This window comes from Leptonychotes weddellii, chromosome 6 (genome assembly GCF_054177405.1).
Source record: "Leptonychotes weddellii isolate Sample4059 chromosome 6, ASM5417740v2, whole genome shotgun sequence".
NCBI classification, from domain to species: domain Eukaryota; kingdom Metazoa; phylum Chordata; class Mammalia; order Carnivora; family Phocidae; genus Leptonychotes; species Leptonychotes weddellii.
Genome location: NC_138374.1, coordinates 98,783,821 through 98,804,928, shown reverse-complemented (window position 1 = coordinate 98,804,928; position 21,108 = coordinate 98,783,821). Strand labels below are relative to the sequence as shown.

The 21,108-nt window shown below is 43.0% G+C and overlaps 1 protein-coding gene across 8 annotated transcripts in view; it reads left to right on the top strand.

The window, feature by feature from the left end:
- The window catches only part of RGL1 (ral guanine nucleotide dissociation stimulator like 1), a 329,410-nt gene that overhangs the window by 104,385 nt on the left and 203,917 nt on the right, over positions 1-21,108 (top strand). For 4 of the 8 annotated variants that reach the window (XM_081824740.1, XM_081824737.1, XM_081824735.1 and 1 more), the window contains exons 1-2: positions 14,973-15,163; positions 16,206-16,316. In XM_081824740.1, the coding sequence (XP_081680866.1) occupies positions 15,137-15,163; positions 16,206-16,316 (138 nt within the window). In that variant the 5' untranslated portion in view covers positions 14,973-15,136. Of the gene's footprint in view, positions 1-14,971; positions 15,164-16,205; positions 16,317-21,108 lie in introns of those variants that run through there. The other 4 variants (XM_081824739.1, XM_081824738.1, XM_081824734.1 and 1 more) reach the window with 3 other exon arrangements.

Sequence of the window (21,108 nt, the reverse complement as noted above, 5' to 3'; positions counted from 1 at the left end):
GTGATGAGCAGTGGGTGTTATACGTAACTGGTGAATCATTGAACACTACATGAAAAGCTAATGATGTACTAAATGCTGGCTAACTGAACGTAATTAAAAAAAAAAAGCATGGAGATTTTCACTCCCACTCTTCCCTCCCCCCTTTTCAACTGGCATTTACCAAAATAAAAGAGGAAATAAAGTTATATATATATATATATATATTTGCGGCAGGTACTTGGAGATGTAGTGCCATCAGTTCAAGGCCTTGAATGTCAATGGTCACAGCTCACAACCTTGTTGGAAATAGCCTGGTTCACTGCAAAAGATGGCAAACTGGCAGAGACTGGATCCGCCCCCAGGGCTGGGGCAGGAGCCGAGAGGGAGTCTAGGCTGAAAGACACAGCATTGGAAGGGATAGGCAGGGGGATATGGCAACAGATGACACGCAGTCACCTAGGCGGGGAGAGCTGGTATGGCAAGGTAGGTGACAAATCTGCAGGTTGGGAGGTGCTGGTTCTGAGAAATGTAGGAACAGGTGGCACGGAGAAATGTAATCGAGGGTGAGGGAATAAGAAAGTGTGTCGGCCGTTGGAAGGCTCCAGTTGCTACGCTCAGGTTTACAGGCAGACTTCCAAGCTCTGGAAGGGGGAAAGAGTGGAATGGAAAGCAAGAAGCAGGGCCCCCACCCTAGAGGGACTGGGCAGATTTCCAAGCCAGGAGTCAGACGTGGAACGGGGGTCCTGCCTAGCAGTAGGAGTGGCTCGTTGTTCCATTCCAGAGTGCTGAGCGGAGGGCTTCTCATTCCTTCTGCATAAGGTTATGACTGCTCTTCGATGTGGGTTCTGCAGGTGGGAGGGAAGAGGCCCAGCAGTGGGGAGGGGAGGGTGCAGATGCTGGAGGAAAGGCAGGGTCCACTGCTGGCTAAGGAGTTGGGGGCTTTCCTTGGTAGGCGAAAGGTGAAGAATGGAGAAGTGAAAACAAGTGGCTATCTTAATTAGAGCTGTATTTCAGGAAGATTCATTTGAGGCTAGTGTGTAAAATGAATTAAATGAATCCTTACCGTCACAAATTTCTTCTCTTCCTCTTCTCCAAATACTTCTCCAGTGTGTTCACTTCTCTCCACACCTCTTTCTAAGGCTGTAGGTTAAATAAACCATTGTGTTTAAATTAGTATATTAAGTTAAATAATACAATCCTCATTTCACCTGTCTCTTTTTACATTTTTAATGTGGCTTCTAGAAAAGTTGAAATTATGTAAGTGACTCACATTATATTTCTATGGGGGCAGTGTCCCTCGAATCCTTTCTCCGTATCGCAGTCCAGATCTTTTTAAAATACAAGTCTTCTCGTATAACTCTGCTGTGTGGAACCTTTCGATGGTCTCCACGGCCCCCAGGATCAAGTCCAGATTCTTCAACATGCCTCCCAAGCTCGTATCATCTGATGCTGACCTCATCTCTCAACTACCCCTCCTCACTGCACTCATCCTTCGGGCAGATCAAACCATACTGAGTTCCATCTGTGAAATTACTGTTCTCTTCAGCATTCATGCCACTCCTCTTCCTGAACTGAGCATTTCTTCCCCTTCTCATTGGCTAACTTTTGCTTCCTTCCCGTTAAATTCTCAGCTTTAGACCTCCCTGACTCCTTGACTCTAGAATAGGTGCCTCTCCTTGATGCTAGGGGGCCCCGCCATGTGCTACATTATAGTCTTCTCATAAGTAAGGTCTTATTTACCTGCCTCTGTCCTCCCTAGAATTATGTTCTTCGAAAGCAGGGACTCTGGGTTGATCCCCACCGCATGCCCAGCACCTAGCACAGTACCTAGGCTACAGCAGCTACCTGCATGATTGTACGAATGAAGAAATGGGGCTGTATGAAGGAAGAAATGGGGCCATCATGGCAGGCAGTATGATCCTGAGCCAAGACAGTGGTACCAGGAATGAAAAGGATGAGACACTCATGAAAGAGCCAGTAAGGACGTAAATCTTGAGTGCAGGCAACAGGTGTGAATGCACCTCTAATTACGAATGGGTATAAAGAACTGCTGAACTTTGGTAGGTGCCAAAAGTCCTAAATAATATAAGCAACAGCAAAGAGGCAAACCAGTGTTCTAAGAACAAAAGTGTATTCTTACTTTATTTTATTATTTTTAAAAATTTTAATTCCAGTGTAGTTAACATACGGTGTTATGTTTCAGGTGTACAATGTGGTGATCAACAATTCTATACAATACTCAGTGCTCATCACGAGAAGTGTAAAAGTGTATTCTTTTGAAAGCAACATGATTTTTGGAGTCAAAAGACTTGGATTCAAGACACAGCTCTTGCATTTACATTGTCTTTGTGGTCTTAACATTTCATTTTCTTAGGTTATAGAATGGAGCTAGTACCTCTATTTTGGGGGTTGTGGTGAGGATTAAGGAAGTGAATATGTGTCAAATCACTTTGTAAACTGCAGTGACAAAAAACCAATTACCAATGCAAAAATATCTATGCCTTCAAATAGGTGATAGTCATGCTGTGGTGACTAAATTGTACATAATCTTGACCTACCCCAAGGCATGAAAACCTCAAGTAAACCACCCTAGTACAGAGGAACTTGGATAGTCTACACTACGTGAAGTGACCCACTTCCATCATTATGACTCAGGGAATGCCCTGGTGAGAGTGTGAGCAGGAGGTGCAATGGGGGCTTGCGCCCTGGCAGTGTGGCTAGGCCAGGCGGCCTCCTTTTCTTTGTCTGGTCTATGATGACCTTCCATTTCACCTCTAAGCTTGGGCTCATGCCTTTCCCTCTGTTTGCATTGCTCTCTTCTTCCTGTCTACCCTGCTTCCCTAAACCCCTTCCCCACCACCTGGAAATTCTATTCCTACCTCAAGTCTTTAGGAGGCTCACAGCCTTTAGTATCTGAAGTTGCCTTTTTCCCCCTCAAAAGAGAACTCACTGTCTGGTCTTCTCTCCCATTCCCTGATCAGTTATAGCACTAACACTGAGTATTTCCAAGGTGGGGCTTGGTAGAGGCCCTTCCATCTAGCCTGTATTCTTGCACCCAGACACGTGCCAGCCTCTCACCTGGGGTGGCCCGAGATGGTTTTTCTAAGTGGGACAACCTGCAACACTTGCATTCTGACTTGGAATTTAGTCTGGATGGTTCCATAGAAGGCCATAGTCACACCCTTCCCTCTTGCCTGCTTACTTTGTTCATTTGCTTGTTGGCCTCCCTTACTTTAGATCCAGGGCCAGTATGTGTAATTCAGTGCTGTACAAATAGTATGCGCTCTGGTAAAATCATTAAAATAGTTATTTATTTACCTGACTCTTCACAAAGGATTATTTGAGTGATTATTGGATTACATAAAATAAAACAAAAGCATGCCTTGTGTTTCCAAGAGACATACATCCAGTTGCTATATTATACTATTTCGATGAATTAGTGTTCACAGAGTGAAGATACAGCACTACTTCTTTTTTAGGAAAAATGAACAGCCTATTTGGCATGTTTTGTGAACTAAGGCCACCCCTAGGATTCTGCTTGATCTGTGATTCCTCTAAGTCTGGGGCCTTCTCTTATTCTGTTCCCTCTGCCTGGATGGCTCTCTCCTCCACCCCCTCCCCACCCCTTTCCTCTTCTACTTCTAATTCCATCTCGGCTTTCAGATCTTGCCTTAGAGACCATTTTCTGTGGGAATAATTCCCTGAATCCTATAGGCACAGTCTGTACCTCCCAATAGCAATCTTTCTGTTGGCATTTATCATACCATAATGTACATGCTTTGTCTGTTTCTCCCTTCAATCCGTTAGCACCATGAGGCAGATACTGCAACTGTCTTGTTCAAAGCTATTTCTACAATGCCTACCTAGCACAGTGCCTGATATATAGTAGGTGCTTTGTAAATATTCGTTGCATGAATGAGTTAATAAATAGGTAAAGGAATCCCTTTTAGAGCCCAGAACAATTTTCGAATCAGAGTATATCACAGTAAATCTTAGAATTGCTTAGAATGCTCTCGCCTCTAGCTAAATGACCCTCTTACCTTTACTGATTTCTGTTCTATTTCATAGGTATATTAATTGGGATATAGGTTGGGCTGCTTGTAACAGAAAGCCAAATTTATAACACTTGAAACAAGAAGGAATTCTCTTTCTCTCTTGCAAAACAGTCCAGAGATAGGCAGCCCAGGACTGGTCTGGTAACTTTGTTCTATGAGATAATAGAGCCAGGCTTTTTCTGTTTTGTTGCTCCCCGATCCTAGGATGATGCCCTTGTCCACAGGGTTCCCTGTCATAACAACATCCTGGGAGGTCCACTTTTGTCCTGGAATTCTTGGATTCTACACCCACAGTGAATTTAATCTCTTTTCAGTACCTGGAACTGGTTCTAGGGCCTTCTGTACCCTCTTGGGGCAGCTTGAGTCTGGTGTAGATTTATAGAACTAATCCAATTGAGGAATTTCTCACCGCTTGCCCAATCCCCACTTTCCCTGCAAGTCTTTTCAGGTGGGGAAGACCAAAAACTGAGCAGAAGTTAGGCATGTATGCCAAGAACGCCAGCTGGTCTTCATGCTAAGGTCATGCAGCCTTCAACCAAGGGTGGTGTGGTTTCCTGTGGCACAGGATGTGCTAATTTCATAGGATGGCATCCTGGCAAGTTACGGGAGAGAAATTGCTTTGAATAATGTAAAATATATGACCTATTTGGCTATAAGGCAAAAGTATATTACTTATTTTGTTATAAGGTTGCCATGTAACTTATAATTGCTCTGTCATTTCTTTACAGTGCCTTTATGTTATTTTGGAGCAGTCATTATCTTCTATGATTAAGGTTCAAGATGAAGGCCAGCCTATCAGTTCTGCCTCCTACAGCACACGTGTGCATGTGGGCACACGCACACACACGCACGCACATTGTCTTTGAAGGAAAAGGAGTGAGGGCTATATGCAGATTTCTAGAGCAGTAGCTATTTGCCTATCTAGAAGATCCTGAATAAACCAAGGTAATGACTCCACCCCATCTCCTGCCCCAAATTAAACACATTTCCATCCTATAAACCTTACTTCATGTCTTAGACAAAACAGGATCAGTATGGGTTAGCATGAGTTGATTCTGCCAGTGTAACAGGCAAATAACAAGGACCAAAGATCTGTCTAAATTTATTCCTGGCAAAGGCAATATATGAGATATTTTCTGGTTTTTAAAAAGACATTAGATAAGGGTGCCTGGGTGGCTCAGTTGGTTGAGCAACTGCCTTCGGCTCAGCTCATGATCCTGGAGTCCCGGGATCGAGTCCCACATCGGGCTCCCTGCTCAGCAGGGAGTCTGCTTCTCCCTCTGACCCTCCCCCTCTCATGTGCTCTCTCTCTCTCTCTCAAATAAATAAATAAAATATTAAAAAAAATACAAAATATTAAAAAAAAAAAGACATTAGATAATTGATGTGCAATCCACAATCAGCTCTCCAAAGTGGTAAAATTCACTTTTCTTTGTGTTCTTGTGTGTTTCTGTGGGAGTAGTTCCCTGTTTGCAGCATACTGGTTAATTATTGTTAAAGTGATACTTCCGTTATATATGTTTTTCTTTCCTTTCCATCTTCTCAAAAGTTCTCCTTTAAGGCAGAAACTTTCCATTCTTGGTTTCATCCAAAAGACAAATATTTCTGGGAAAACACTGCATTTAAGCTATTCAGCAATTCTAGTGTTATGTAACTGACCACACTAAGACTTTCAATTAACTTTGGTTACATTTTATTGAAGAGTGTCACAGAATAGAATGACCAGTGATAATTTAGAAAAAAAAATTTATATGTTTTTAAACAGGGAAAATCCTCTTCAAATATGTGTAGTGTCTTGTGATAATGACAGGAGATAAATTGCTTGTCATTTGAAGCATTCTAAAGTCCATTGACTGTATTCCAAGACTGACTTGAGTGTATTTGAGAATTTTTAATCACAGTGAGCTTTCCTTCAGCATTAGTTTCCATAACCCAAGCTCTCCTTGTTCCTCTTTCCCTCTTGCTTTCGTCTCTGGTTATTTTTGTTTGGTGTTCCGTTGTGGGTGCATCTTGAGACTGTGTAGACTCTGCTTCTCTTCCACTCAGGAGGAATCATGGGAATTCATGGTCTTGAACAACTTCCCGTATACATAGTAACTTGCAACTACTTGCGTCTAGTGTTTATCTTTCCTTCCTATCACTCTTCAATATCTTTTTCTTTCTCCCCAGAACTGAGCTGATATTTCTTCCTGAAAGCGGAGAGTCCTTTATTATTTATTTCTCTTTATTTCCATGTCCCCTTGTCAATCCTAGTCTTAAAACCTTGCTTTCCCCTCTCATTTACTTGCAACATGCTGCCTGTCATTAAGTTGTGACATTTATTTTTCCAAAATGTCACCCCAATTCCTTTATTTAGTTCAAAATTCTTGTCTCAGCCTAGGTGTTAATTGTTTGGCATGTATGTACTTTATTGTATTGTTTCCTGTCAGATCGCTCTGTCTCTATGCTGTCCCCCTCTGACCAACCTATGGACAAGTATTATAATCGTTTTGTTCACCGTCTGTTTTATCATTTCGCTTTCCTTTTAAGAAAAATGTCAGAATCTCTGCCATCCAGCTATTTTATCTGACTATATGAGCCTCTTCTCCAACCAAATACCATCCTCTGACCTGCCATCTCTCCTGCTGAAAGTCTGTCTTTTCTTCCTCCGAGTCCATGTTTCTCTTTTTCCTCAAAAGTCATGGTCAACACAATCTCAATAAAGACTGTAATGACCTGCAAGTCCTTTAGGATTGTGTGCCTCCTGATGGAGGTGGTCATGTCCTCTCAGTGACACATTGCTCTGTTGGCCCTGTTATCTTAATCTGGACTTGCTGATCTGTGGCTTTATGAAGTCGTTTTCCAGTTTCTCCCCTGATGTCCTTTCCTTGCTTTTAGAGTACAAACAACCTTAAGATAGAGACAACATCTAAGATTTATTTGTATCACTCAACAATTACAAAGCACTTACTGAATTTACAGCATGGCTTTATGTGTCGTACCTATCAATCGATCATAGTTATTTATTGAGCATCTCTCATGTGCTACGCACTGTGGGAGGTGCTAGAGAACCATGAAGAGAAAAAAAATAAATTGCCTCTGCCCTCATAGAGTTTGGGGGAAACAGACATTTATCAAATAATCATACAATGAAATGTAAAATTATGACTGTGGTGGAGTTACAAAGAGAAGATCATGGTGCCAGGAGAGCACAAATAGGGGGATTGAACCCAGTTGGGAGAGGAGAAGAGGGAGGGGTGTCCCAAGAAGGAGAATCACAGGTGGAAAGGCTCTGCAGTGGACAGGGGCCAGATATAGTGAAGACATTGCAAAAACACCGGGGTTGCTGGAGCTCAGAGAATGTATGTAGAATTGAGCGAAAGGAGCCTGGAGAGGTAGGCAGGGGCCAACCTGGGCAAGGCCCTGGGGGTTTGAAAAGGATTTAGGTTTTTATCATTAGCAATGGTGAGCCATTGGAGGGATTTAAGAATAGGAGGGGATGGTATGGTGATTTGAAAATACCACTCTGGTCACTGTATGGAGGTGGAATGAGGTGGGCAAGAATACCAGGCACAGTATCTTTCTGTGCTTTGTAGCAACTCAGTAAATGTTGCTCATTGACTGAACAGTTTGTGGGGCTTACAGTTCTTTCTGGGTTCACTGCAACATGAATTTTTGGCTTCAAGCTGCAAAATCTTGAGTTACTTGATATATGTGTCTGAGTTTTAATATAGGCAGTCTCCCTTAGCTTTTGCAAATTGTTGATCTGACCAAAACAGCAACAGACAACATTCACTGAGAATTTACCTTGGTGCTGGATACTGTGCTAAAGGCTTGATGTGTATTATCTCATTTAATTCTCAGTGTGGGCCAGTGAGGAAGGTGTTTGTTCTCCTATTTTGTGTGGGTTTAGGGATATGAAAGATCTTGCTTCAGAGAGGAGTGAGGGATCTAGGACTCACATCTAGGTATTTCTGACTGGAGCCATCACTCTTAGTCACGATGTTCTAGCACTTCTGGTTCATTTGAGCTTTCAGTACCACTTCAGTACCATTATAATAGAAAAAGGTTGTTCCTTTAGCCTAAAACAAGAGATGATTTGGCTAATTGCCCTCCTCCCAGCTCCACCCAGAATCTTGGTCAAAGCCCTTCATGGCATCAGGTCACCCATCCTCCACTTTGCAGAAGGTTTTATTATAAATCACACAGACCTGGCATCATGTCTGAGATGACTGTTGGATGTTTTGATCTTTTCAACCATCTGAATAAATCTCTGTCCTTTTTTCTTTTACAGAAATCTATAATTAGATGAGGTAATAATGCTTATTAGCCCAAGTTACAAATAGTATTCCAATAACTAACTTCTTCCTCAGGCAAGTATCATCAGCATCAATTAAGAGTAAATGCCAGCGATCGGTAAACTATTAGTTGAAAAATATTAGCCATCATGGCCAAAGGAGTCCTTTGCCTTTGGCCTACCATCTGTCCAGTGCTGTTTGTTTATGTTTCTACTGTCTTCATTTTCTACCCGCTGTGGCAGGCTCTTCTTTAGCTCTAATAGGTCCATCTAAAATTGGCTTGTAATTTGCTTGCCTAAATAAGAGAACCTAATAACAGAGCATTGAGAATTTTTAATTTGTAGTATCTATGATAATTAGTAAAAGCACTTTGGGCCCTCAGAAAATGGAAGCAAGTCATCTTTGACCAAGCATGACTGGTTCTTTACCCTTTGCAAAGCAAGGTCGAAAGTTCAAGCAAAGAGGAGGTGAATGGGGGCAATCCCAGTTAGCAGACCTGGGAGCAACCATAGTGGGATGCCCAGCTAATCGTGGGAGGCTGAATATGGAAAGTTCATTGAGGAACCACCCAGCCTGCAAGACTGAAGACTAGGAAGAAGTGTTTCATAGGGGGCGCCTGGGTGGCTCAGTTGGTTAAGCGACTACCTTCGGCTCAGGTCATGATCCTGGAGTCCCCGGATCGGGTCCCACATCGGGCTCCCTGCTCAGCAGGGAGTCTGCTTCTCCCCCTGACCCTCCCCACTCTCATGCTCTCTCTATCTCATTCTCTCTCTCAAATAAATAAATAAAATCTTTAAAAAAAAAAAAAAAGAAGTGTTTCATAGGGAGGTTGAAAGGATTCAGTCATTCGCAGTTTGACAATACATTGATATTGTTGGAGGAAAGGGGTTAAGAATTAGCAGATTTATTTGCTTACGTCCTCCACCAAAAAGTTTTAGGGAATTACAAATTGCTGAAGATACAGTTTATAAATAAAATATTGCAAAAGGGCCATTGTTGATTTCACTCAAAGCGAGAAAGGTTTTCAAACTCATCTGTTTAGGTAAGGGCTATGGGCAAGTAGAGGCGATATGCACTCAGCGCTGCTAAGTGTGGAAGGAGAATCCTGACCTCTTGCTTTTTAGTTTTTTTCACATATTTGTTGTTGCTGTTATTCTTACTGCTCTCTTAGGACTGTTTTCCTCTAAAGTTTTGACTGGGCCTGAGACCTTACAGTCCAGTATTGAGTTTGAGGACAAAACCAAGGCCTTCCCGTATCTTACCATCTCATGCTAATGTTGCCAATTTCCAGACAAGTTTCTAAGTATTTATTTCCAAGCACAATGTCTGTTATACTTGCACTGTCCTTATTTTTCTGTCATGCAGAAATTATTTATTTATTAATAATATATTATCCAAGTAAACAACCAAACATGCAAAGAACATGCTGGGAAAGAATGTGGGGGGTAGGGAGGGAAGGAGATACATTTTTATTCAAGGCCTCTTATATTCCAAGAACTCGATTTGGTGCTTTATATAATAGTTTATTTAACATTCCTGATAAGCTTGAAGGGGAACAGATGAGGACACTCAGGCTGTGAGAAGTGAAGGTCAGTCCCTTGGTTGGAAAGCTTCTAGAACTGAGATTCAAACTCTGGCTTTCAGATGCCAGATGTCGCCTCACTCACCCGGCACATAATTACTCCATGTCATGCTGCCTACATAAGTACACTCTATCATAGTTTTTGTATTTTTCACTTTTTCTTGCATCCGGAGAGGTAGAATAAAATCTAGGAAGAGAGGTCAGTGAATAGATAAATGAATGGAGGGAATATATAAACTACATATTTCCACTTGTAGGTAGATTCTCTTAAAGAATCAGCTGCTTATGTCTGCTCTTAACCAGCTATCTCTTTATTGGCTCTGGTGAAACTGTAAAGTAAGAAAGTTTTTCCCTTCAGTTTGGGGTTCTTCCATATATCTGTCCTCTTTCCTGTGAAATCCTAGGATCCTTGTATTGCTACCGACTTACCAGTGACCACCAAATATGGCAATATGAAACAATCCCTAGCAATATCCTATGTTTTAAGGATTGATCTTTGCTTCCCTCCCGACATCAAATTTTTAAGTGCGCAGCACATAATGTTAGCTATAAGCACAATGCTGTCCAGTAGTTCTCCAGAACTTTTTCATCTTGAATCACTGAAACTTTATACACACTGAACAGCAGCTCCCTATTTTGCCCTTCCCCCAGCCCCTGACAACCACCACTCTACATTCTTTCTTTCTTTCTTTTTTTTAAAGATTTTATTTATTTATTTGTCAGAGAGAGAGAGAGCGTGCACAAGCAGGGGGAACTGCAAGCAGAAGAAGAAGCAGGCTCCCCACTGCACAGGACTCTGGGATCATGACCTGAGCCGAAGGCAGACACTTAACCGACCACCCAGGCACCCCATGTACTTTCTGCTTCTATGAGTTGGACTGCTTTAGATACCTCACATAAGTGAAGCAGTGTTTGTCCTTCTGTGACTGGCTTCTTTCACTTAGCATTATGCTCTCGAGGTCCATCCATATAGTAGGCATATTACAGGATTTCCTTCTTTTTTAAAGATGAATAAAATTCCGTAGTAGGTGTGTCCATATCACATTTCCTTTATTTTTTCATCCATTGATGGACAGTTAGGTTGCTTCCACATCTCGGCTATTATGAATAGTGCTGCAATTTGATCATGGAAATGCAAATACCTCTTCCAGATCTTTAGTTCAGTTGTTTTGGATGAATACACAGAGGTGGGATTGCTGGATCATGAGGTAGTTCTATTTTTAGTTTATCAAGGAAACTCGGAACTCTTTTCCATAATGGCTGAGCCAATTTATATTCCTACCACCAGTATACAAGGTTTCCCTCCCCTCCACATCTTAGCTAACGTTTTTTTCTTTGTTTATTTGAATAATGGCCATCCTTACAGGTGTGAGGTGATATCTTATTGTGGTTTTGATTTCCAACTCCCTGATGATTAGGGATGCTTTAAGTTAAGCATCTTTTCATGTACCTGTTGGCCATTTGTATCTCTTCTTTGGAGAAATGTTTATTCATTCTGTGCCCCTTTTTAAATTGGGCTATTTTATTTGTTTGTTTTGCATATCTTTTCTGTTGAGTTGTAGAAATTCCTTATATGTTATAGATATTAACTCCTTATCTGATATGTCGTTTGCAGATATTTTCTCCCATTTGGTATGTTGCCTTTTAACTCTGTTGATTGTTTCCTTTGCTGTGTAGAAGCTTTTTAGCTTGATCTAGTCTTGCTCATCTGTTTTCGCTTGTGGTGTCATAGCCATGAACTCATTGCCATGACCAGTGTCATGAAGCTTTTCCCCTATGTATTCTAGGAATTTGGTGGATATCCAATTTTCCCAGTACCATTTGTTGAAGAGACCGTCCCTTTCCCATTGTGTGTTCTCGGCACCCTTGTCAAAGAGCAGTTGACTATATATGTTTGGGTTTATTTCTGGGTTATTAGGTTCCTTTGTTTTATTATTTGTCTGTCATTATGCCAGTTCCATGCTGTTTTAATTACTGTAGCTTAGTAATATGTTTTGAAATCAGAAACTGGGACACTTTCAACTTTGTTCTTTTTCAAGATTGCTTTGGCTTTTCAGTATCCTTTGTGGTTCCATATGAATTTTAGGATTTTTTTTCTATTTCTGTAAAAAATGCTATTGTGATTTTGTTAGGAATTGCATTGAATCTGTAGATTGCTTGGGGTAAGCATGGATATTTTAACAATATTAAGCCTTCAAATCCATGAACACCAGGTGTCTTTCCATTTACTTGTGTCCACAAGTAAATTGTTAGAACTAATAAGTGAATTTATTAAAGTTGCAGGATGCAAAATCAACATATAAAAATCAATTGCATTTCTACACACTAACAATGAACAATCCAAAAATGAAATTAAGAAATCAGTCCTATTTACAATAGCATCAAAAAGAATAAAAACTTAGGAATAAGCTAAACCAAGGAGATGAAAGACTTGTACACTGAAAATTACAAAAATTGCTGATCTCCTTTTAACAAAACTTGACCTGTCCTCTTAGGACCATGCTAGGTCATGGGCAAGGTAATCTGGTAAATAAATTCAAACTTAATTATAAATGGCTTACTGGTTTATCCTTCCCACATATTGGCCAGGAGTATTTTAACCCAAAGGTATGTGTAATAAGGTAATACTGTCTGAGCTGCCTACAGGTGAAATATTTTTAAATGAATATTTTAAAAATTATAAAATGCAATGCTTGATTGCACTACCTAGTATAACCAGACCTTTTTTTTTTTTTTTTTTTTGTGGCTCAGCACTGAACAAAATCACATGCACATTATCAGGTATAAATACAAACAGTTATTCTTGGAAAACCTCTCTGAAATTATAATGTAATTTAGTAAGAAGACATGATTTCAGATTTCCCCACATTGCATACATACACAACTTTTCAGTGAGTCTGGGAAAATACAGTTTGGGAGAAGTGCAATGATACGGGAATGGAACTTTTTTTGATCTCTTACCATGTGATAATTTGCATACATTTTTCATTTAATCCTTCTTTAAACTTAATAGATAGATGTTCTTCCCATTTTACAGATGAGGAAACTAAGGCTCAGGGAGGTAGCACCCAAGTTCACTCTTTTTTTTTTTAAAGATTTATTTATTTGAGAGAGAGAGAGTGTGAGAGAGAGCAAGAGAGAGCGAGCAGGGGGTTGGGGAAATCCCAAGCAGACTCCGAGTTGAGCATGAGCCCGACGTGGGGCTCGATCCCAAGTCCCTGAGGCCACTACCAGAGTGGAAACCAAGAGTTAGAGGCCCAACCAACTGCGCTGCCCAGGCACCCCACCCCTAAGTTCACTCTTAATTTAAGTGTGGATTTGAAGCTGGATCCATTTGCCTTGAAACCTGTTTTCCCTTTATATGCCAGGTGGCCCGCCAGGGAATTGGTGGAGTAGAAAAGAGGGTGATGAGATCTGAAACCTGAGCGGGGCCTTGTGAGTTATAAGCTGCTCTGTCTGGGAAGGCTTCCTGCGAGGGGCGGGGCTGAGAAACTGCTTGATACCCCTGAAGTGAAAAATTTTCAGTCATCTCAAAATGGACAGCCCCAAATCGGGTTAAAGTAGTGGTGAAGTTAATCTTATGGGTTGCTTAAGTGTCCTCAGGTGCATTTTGTGATCTTTGAGATCCCTGAATAGGTAGGTCCTCTAGGGGTGAGCCAGGGGACCTGGGGATGGCTTAAGGAGGAGGGGGGTAGGGCCTCCACATGATTTTCCTCTAGACGCTGGGCACACTCTGTCCTGGTGATCACAGGAGGATCTAGTCTATGTGCTTTTACTTTTTTTAAGTTATAGAAACAACCACTTGGGTTTTATAAAAAGAGCATGCACTCTCTCCACAGTTACTGAGCTGAGTAGGTTCTGGTTATCTGAGAGAAACTTGGCTGAGTGACTTCAAGATGTTCTCAAGTGTCCAAAATCCTTTTGTTTCTCCTTGATGTGTCCTCGCTGTCATTTATTCTGCTCTCCTGGGAACATCAGTACACATGATTCTCCAGCTTTTCAGCTCATGATGTATTTATTACAGAACCAAATCCTAGCCTTACGCCTTAGCATGGCAATTAGTGAGAGGGCTTTAAAAACAAATTTAAAGGTGATTGAATCCAGTTAGGGGGAATAGTATTACAGACATGAACTCTAAGGTTTCTTGTAATTGGTGTGGCATTCTGTCATGTGCCAAAGTTTGAATACATTATCATCTGGTATCGTGCTGTTGATTTATTAAAATTGGATCCAAAAGATGTTATAATCTTTTTGTCCTGGTAGCAGATCTTTCTGTTATGACAAAACTGCCTCTGGCAATCTCCTCATGAAGGGCTCTTTCCTTGCTGTTGTGATTCCGCTGTGTCCCTTCCGTAGGAAAGCTCAACCCATGGCTGTCTCACAAAGACTCACAGAACTTCCCGGGCCACTGATGGCTCGCTTTCCACGCTGTCAGTCTCAGCAAAACCCTTTCCTGCTTCGTCTCCTTCCCACCCACAGTGGCCAGTTACTATGGATGAGCCTTATCATAATGGGTGGTGGAAGAAAGTCCAGAGCAATTTCCTGTTGGCAGCATGCTGATGCAGCACCGGGTACAGCCCCTGGGCATGGGTTTTGGAATATCCTCCGACCATTTCTTTTTTGTCCTAATGAAAAACTTCCTGGCTTGGAGTACTGCTCCTGTCTTCGGGGCAGCTCTGATTTAATCTAAATTCAGGAGGTAACAAAAGTTTTCCTGACCCTCTCCTCCCATCCTTTTGGCACTGCGCCCTCCCCCTTTATCTCTTAGCGAAGGAAGAGGACACACACTTGGATTCCCCCCCACCCCTCCCGCCCCCACCCCCCGACCGCACCCGGTCCCTTTTTGGCAGTTTGGTGACCATCCAGGAAACCCGAGCACCTTGAAAGGGTTGTTTCCCGATGGCCTTCGGAGCTGCTGAAACTATTGCATGCTCACTTGATGCATGGGATTCCAGAAAGCGAGTGTGCTCGGAGCACAAACAGGAAAGCCTGACATCACGGAGCGGCGGAGCGGCGCGGGGAGGAGTCTGCGGCGCCCTTGCTCGCCGCGCTCCCTTTGTGGCTCGAGTCGCGCGCACCGGCGGCGGCGGCGGCAGGGGCAGCGCGCGGGTCTGTGCTCGCTCGGGGCGCGGCGGCTGCGCGGGCGGTGGGCTGGGGGCGCGGCGGCCGCGCCGGCCGACACTGCGTGGGCCCCGGAGCAAGGCGCACCATGCCGCGGCCGCGGACCGGAGAGAAACCTGAGAATGAAATTGCTTTGGCAAGCTAAAATGGTAACGAGAGCTCTGCCTTCTCCCGAGGCTTCTCTGGTGGGGACTCTTCTCCCGCTTTCTCTGGGCGTGTTTTGGACTCACTCGGAGCGAACGCAGCCATCCGATCCCCTGCTCGGGAGCTGAGGCTTTCTCGCTCTGCTTTGTATGCCTTCCTCTCGGCGTGTCTTCTCCCTCTCATCGCACCTACTTTCTCGCCAGTAGCCTTTGGTGTGTCTGGGGCAGCTGTTTGTGGGGAAGGGAAAACTTGTCAGGACCGAGAACTGTTAGTCGGGGTGGCCCCGGGAGCGCCTCTGCGTCCCAGTGGCTCTTTAACACAACTTCAGGTTTAGCTGGGGACGTGGAAATCCAGGGAGTCGCCGCACGCGTCTTACTTTAAGTTGCATGATGCTGTGTTGCTTTTTTTTGTTTTAGTTTGGTTTGGTTTTTTTGCACTTGCCAGATTATTTTACGGAAATAACTTTCTACCCCCGACCGCGCTCACTCTTTGGGTCCCAACGCAGCAAGAGGAGAAAAAGACACGGGAAGCATTTCACTTCCAAAGGAGAGAGGACTCTTGGCATTTTAAACACTTGTTTGTGCCTGAGTTTAAAATGTAGTATGCTCAAATAACTGAGCCATTATGAAAGTAGTACCAACTTTTTCTACCAACGAATTATTTTTCCTTTCACTTATGGGGAGGGGAGTTAACCAGGACTAAATAAATCACAGTGTCTTAAGGGGAGGGGGAAGAAAAGACTTTAAAAGAACAACAACAAAAAAAGCAAAACAAAACCTAAGATATGTGAGTGAGTCTAGGAAAAAGAACTACATGGAAAAGTCCAGGGATCCTGATACCACAGGAAAGGACTGGGAGCCAAGAAAATTTCAGCATTCCCTCTATCGCAATGTGTCTTATATTGCTCTGATGGTAATATTTATTTTGAACAGCCCATCTTGTGCCCTGAGTGCTGGTGTAAGCACTAAAGCAGCTGGGATAGATTGTGGTTAGTAGAGAGGAAAAAAAAATACTCTTTTTCTTTCTCTTTATCCCACCCCCTGGCAGAGCTCGATTCAGGACTGGGGTGAAGAGGTAGAGGAAGGCGCTGTGTACCATGTCACCCTCAAAAGAGTCCAGATTCAACAGGCTGCCAATAAAGGAGCAAGATGGCTAGGGGTGAGTAAAGCCTGAGAGACTGCGAACTTTGGAGTTGCAGTGTCTGTTGTTCTGTGAATATCATCATTATTTAGCAGAGGCAGGCTTTTCTTCTTCTTCTTTCTCCTTCTTCTTCTTCTCCTTCTTCTTCTTCTTCTTCTTCTTCTTCTTCTTCTTTTTCTTTCTTCTTCTTCTTCTTCTTCCTTCTTCGTCTTCTTCTTCTTCTTCGTCTTCTTCTTCATCTTCTTCTCCTTCTCCTTCTTCTCTTTTGGCCTTAAAAAGGAAACTGCCAATGACCGAGTGTTGGCACTAGCTGTACAGGTCTGTTTCTGTACTTAATGTTTCCCAAAGCATCTTCCCTCGGTTTGTCAATAATTCAGAACCTCTTAGAAACATCTTGAGGTCTTTGGCAAATAGAGTGGGGGTGGCGTGGCAGAAAGTGACACGCAGTAATAGGACCAGAAAGCAGCACTCTGTTAGACAAGAGCCATAAGCAGTTTGGCTCAGATGGCACCCTTTTCTCTCCCTGTCCTCCCCCTACTGATGCTGACAGCCCCTCTCCTCCTGTACCTTCACCAAGTACCCAGAATGCTCAGGGGACAGACCATTCCAGATCTGCCTATCTTCCTACTGGGGGGAGGTGGTGGCAGATTTCCCACTGTTACCTCCTCTTTGCAGCCCGTGAGGAGACAAATGCATGTGTCGTGCCCATGATTTCATGTGTAGTGGGCACAGAATGCTGGGTCTTTGGGGAAACATTGCTTCCATAAGCAAGACTTTTTCCACCAAGGTTCTGAAATCTTGGTTGGGATCACGTGAGTTATCTGTTACCACCTACTGGCTCCTTCAACACATCCCAGGGAGAAATGGAAAGCTTAGTGACAGGATCACTCCTCGGGCAGATACCAGCCTGTGGAAGAACAAAGGAATTCTCGATCTGGAGATAGAAGTAATCCTCAGAGCAGTGAGAGGTGACCCAGAAAGCCTTGAGAAAGAAGATCAGGGTGGGCTGAAGAGAGGGGATGGAGTGTGCTTTCACCTGGCCTCATTCGAGCCACACTCAGGCTTCACAGGGGATGGACTGGAGGGCAATGAAGATTATGCACTTGCATTCAATCTTTACTGGCTTTGCGTCTCACAGAATTCAGTGCTTGAGCAGCATTCAAAGGGAGGGTGTGAAGGCGGACAGGAAACAAAACTGCCCAGGGCCTCACAGGGAGGCTGGAGGCAACGTGTAACTTGTAAGTCCCCTGAGTTTCAGGCAGGATGGGCCACAGCAGGGATCTTCTCCGCTGTGGGTTCGCTGGACATGTAATTTGTAAGTCCCCTGAGTTTCAGGCAGGATGGGCCACAGCAGGGATCTTCTCCGCTGTGGGTTCGCTGGTCTGCTGACACAGGCCTTCACTGCTCTGGGTTCCCAGCTGCCTCAACTCAGGCCTTTCCTGCTCTGTACTTTGGGCCGAGGTACCACCCACTAGGGCAGTCACCTGTTAGTGACATCTGCGGGTGTGGCCTGGAAAAGTAGGAATCTTGTTTGAAAACCGGAGGCCTTCACTTATCAAGCAGTTACCTTACTCAGAGTATGACTTTCAAATGCATTAGGTGCATCCTCAGCAGACCTGATAGGGAAGGAAGGAAGGCAGAACTAGAGTTCTGATGAGTCATCTCTTTGTTTTGGGTGGTTGTGTATATGCATTTTATTTAAATGTGGTATTGATGTGGTTTGGCCTGTCTTGGTGTTTCACAATGATTTACAAGTTCTAAACCAGCTGCCTTGGAAAGGGTCATTGTATTTCCTGATGCTGGGTTGTTCCTCTCTTTCTGAGGAGACTGATGTTGCTTGGGTGACAGTTTTAGTTTTCAGCCAACACAACAGCCATGAGTGAAGAAGTTATGGGGAAATGGAGGGGTTAACTCTGTAGGCCCCAAACCCACAGAGTGTGGTTCATTGAGATGTTCACAGTTATTTCATGATTCTCACTGACTGTTCTGTTCACTGGACTCTGCTTCTCTTCTCTCCCCCACTCAGCATTCTCAGATTTATACAATTAAGAGTTGGTTCACCCTGGATTTAGCAGTAGTACTGAGATATTGAGAGGGAGGACAACGTGAAAAGATTTCTTCTGGTTGGTAGAAGAATCTGTCCCTTACCCTCCAGTGCATTTGTGTGATTTGTGGCTACCACCCCAGCCCTCAACAGCATGTTCTTAAGAACTTTCCAGCTCTGATCCCACTTGTTTTCTTATCTTAGGTGTCCTGTTGGGAAGCTCTGTTTTTTTGTCCTTGGAAATTCCAGACTTAATTAAATGTGACTCAACCAATTGAGCCATAGTAATTACAAAACCCTTCTTTTTAGGACTGAGTGGCTTCTCCATATTTGTTTTCCTATGTTCCAGTAACCCTTTCAAAATTCTCCAAAGCAACCAGTTTTAGAGTGAACTAGAGATTGAGGTGAGGTGAGGGTATTACTGAAATATGTCAATAATCTTATGAGGAAGGTGGTGTTGTGATTATTATTTTCCCCCCCACATAAAGAAATTAATGCCTAGAGAGGTTAAATTGCTTGCCAGGGTCATACACCTCGGAAGTGGTAGAGGTTGGATTCGAACCCAGTTGGTTAGTTCCTTGTAGTCAGGAACTGCCTGGAACCTTCTGGCTGTTTCCCATGAGAGTGGAAGAGAACATTGGCTCAGAAGACCAAAGGTGCATATGGCGTACTTTTTGCCTGGATGTGACGTCTGGTGCAGGACTTGAGTGATGGGACTTTCTCTTCTTGACGCTCTGAATGATAGTTTGAACCACAAGTTGAGACATTTATTGTGAAGATATGTATCTTAGTGAGAAACTCTTGGATGTGTAAAGTGTGGAGCACCAAAGAGATGTATGAGGTTCTGTAGCGCATGAGGGTGGGTGTAGGTCTTGCTACATATCTATAAGGCTTTTTCAAAACGCCTTAAAGACTGAGCACAAGTTTTGAATTTTCTGCTACTCGGATCTCAAAACGTAATTAAGATTCAGTTCGGAAAGGATAGCAAAAATAATTACACATCCTTAGACGGGAAGTATCATACAATCCAAAACATTTAGAACATTCTTTTTTTTTTTATTTGTTTGTTCAATTTTGTGTATCATTGATCTTTTGAAGTAAAACCCTCCGCCTTTGGTTGTAAAATATACAACTGAGTATGGCCCAGGCTGCATTTACTTCTCTCTGCAGCTGCGGTTTTGCCTGTTACCAGTGAGGTTATGTTGGACAACTTCGAAAAGCCAAGTATTATTGAAATGCTGACCCGATTCTCCCTCTACAATAACTTTGTACACTGGGATAATTTTTCCTAGCTATAGCCCTTAAGGAGAGATGGCTGCAATTACGTTGTAGGATCATAAAGTCTCCGGATTGGAAGGGACATGAGCAAGTAATTCCATCCAACCATTCAATCAGCTTGTAGAATGTCCAGTGATTTCTGGAAGAGCAAATGGTTAAAACTTGTTATTTTTCTTTGGTCTCAGTGTTGTGGTTTTATATTGACAGTGATATGTAGAAATGATTTAAGAAAACATCCGTATTCTCTGGACACAGGAAATGTACCATTTTCGGAAGAATACTCAAAGGGACAGAGGATGAGGATCCAACTGTTAGGGAAGGGGCTCTGGTGTCCGGAGCCCAGTCTGCTGTCTTTAGAATATAACAGATGCTGGGTACAGAGAAATGCGTCCAACCTAAGATAAGTTCAAAGTGGGGATATTTGTTTCTCAAGCAGGATTGGTAGTGCTAGGGGACCTCAGCAAGGTTTGTGGGGAGTGGTATGGTCAGTGGGTGGTCACATGGCTTTTCTCAGTTTTATGGTTCTGTGGTTATGTGGTTCTTGAGGTGGGGCCCCAGTTCCTCCCTTCCCTGTGTCTTTTATCTATCACCCTGTCTCCCACATAGGCCCTTGTTGGGTTGAGTTGAAATGCTTGATTGTTGGGAGGCTGGTAAAGACAGTGAACTAGGGCAGGAGAAAGCAGAATATATTTAGAAATAAAGGGAACTGGAAACCTGTTATAGAACCTAGTGTTTGGAATGAATTGTGGCCAGTCCATGAGTCGTCTGGGTGCAGCAGCAAGATGACCACTTGTCACATCTGGATCAAGAAGTTGACTCTCACTGGGATAAACTATTTGGACTCACTCTATCTGGTGTTTTGGTGGTGTTGCTATCATATTACCTTCAAATAGCCTACGGTTCCTCAAGTTTTCAGCTAACTTCACTTATGGGAAGGTTCTCTGATCTCCCAAGTCTGGAGGAGATGCCCCTTCTGCAGGTTCCAGAAGCATTCTCTATTTCTCTGTCATGTATTTAGCTCACTCTATTGTAATTGTCTGGTTATTTGCTTCTATCCCTCACTAGACTGTAAACTTGGTGAAGTGGGAACCGTGGCCATCTAGTTGGCAGAAACTCAGTATTTGTTGAATGAATAGACCGAACTTCTTCCCTTTTTGGGACACTAATATTGTCTTGATACATATGAATGTGTGGTTGCTCCTCATTTAAAACACAATCAGCATGAAGATGTTAGCTTACAAAGAAGAGGAGGGGTGTGTGGGAGCGAGAAAAATCAATTAGGTAATGATTATAGCTATCTTACATTCTTTCCGGAACAAAGCGGGGCACAAACAAAGGTAGTGATTATTCATTTTAAGGAAAAAATTCACAGCAGTGAATTAACTATACACTTCCCCAGTACCTTTTAAAAGCAAGAGACCCCGTTGTACTTGTCTTACTGCTGAATATTGAAGAAAGAAAGGCAATGCATGAGTTAAAAAGTGTTGG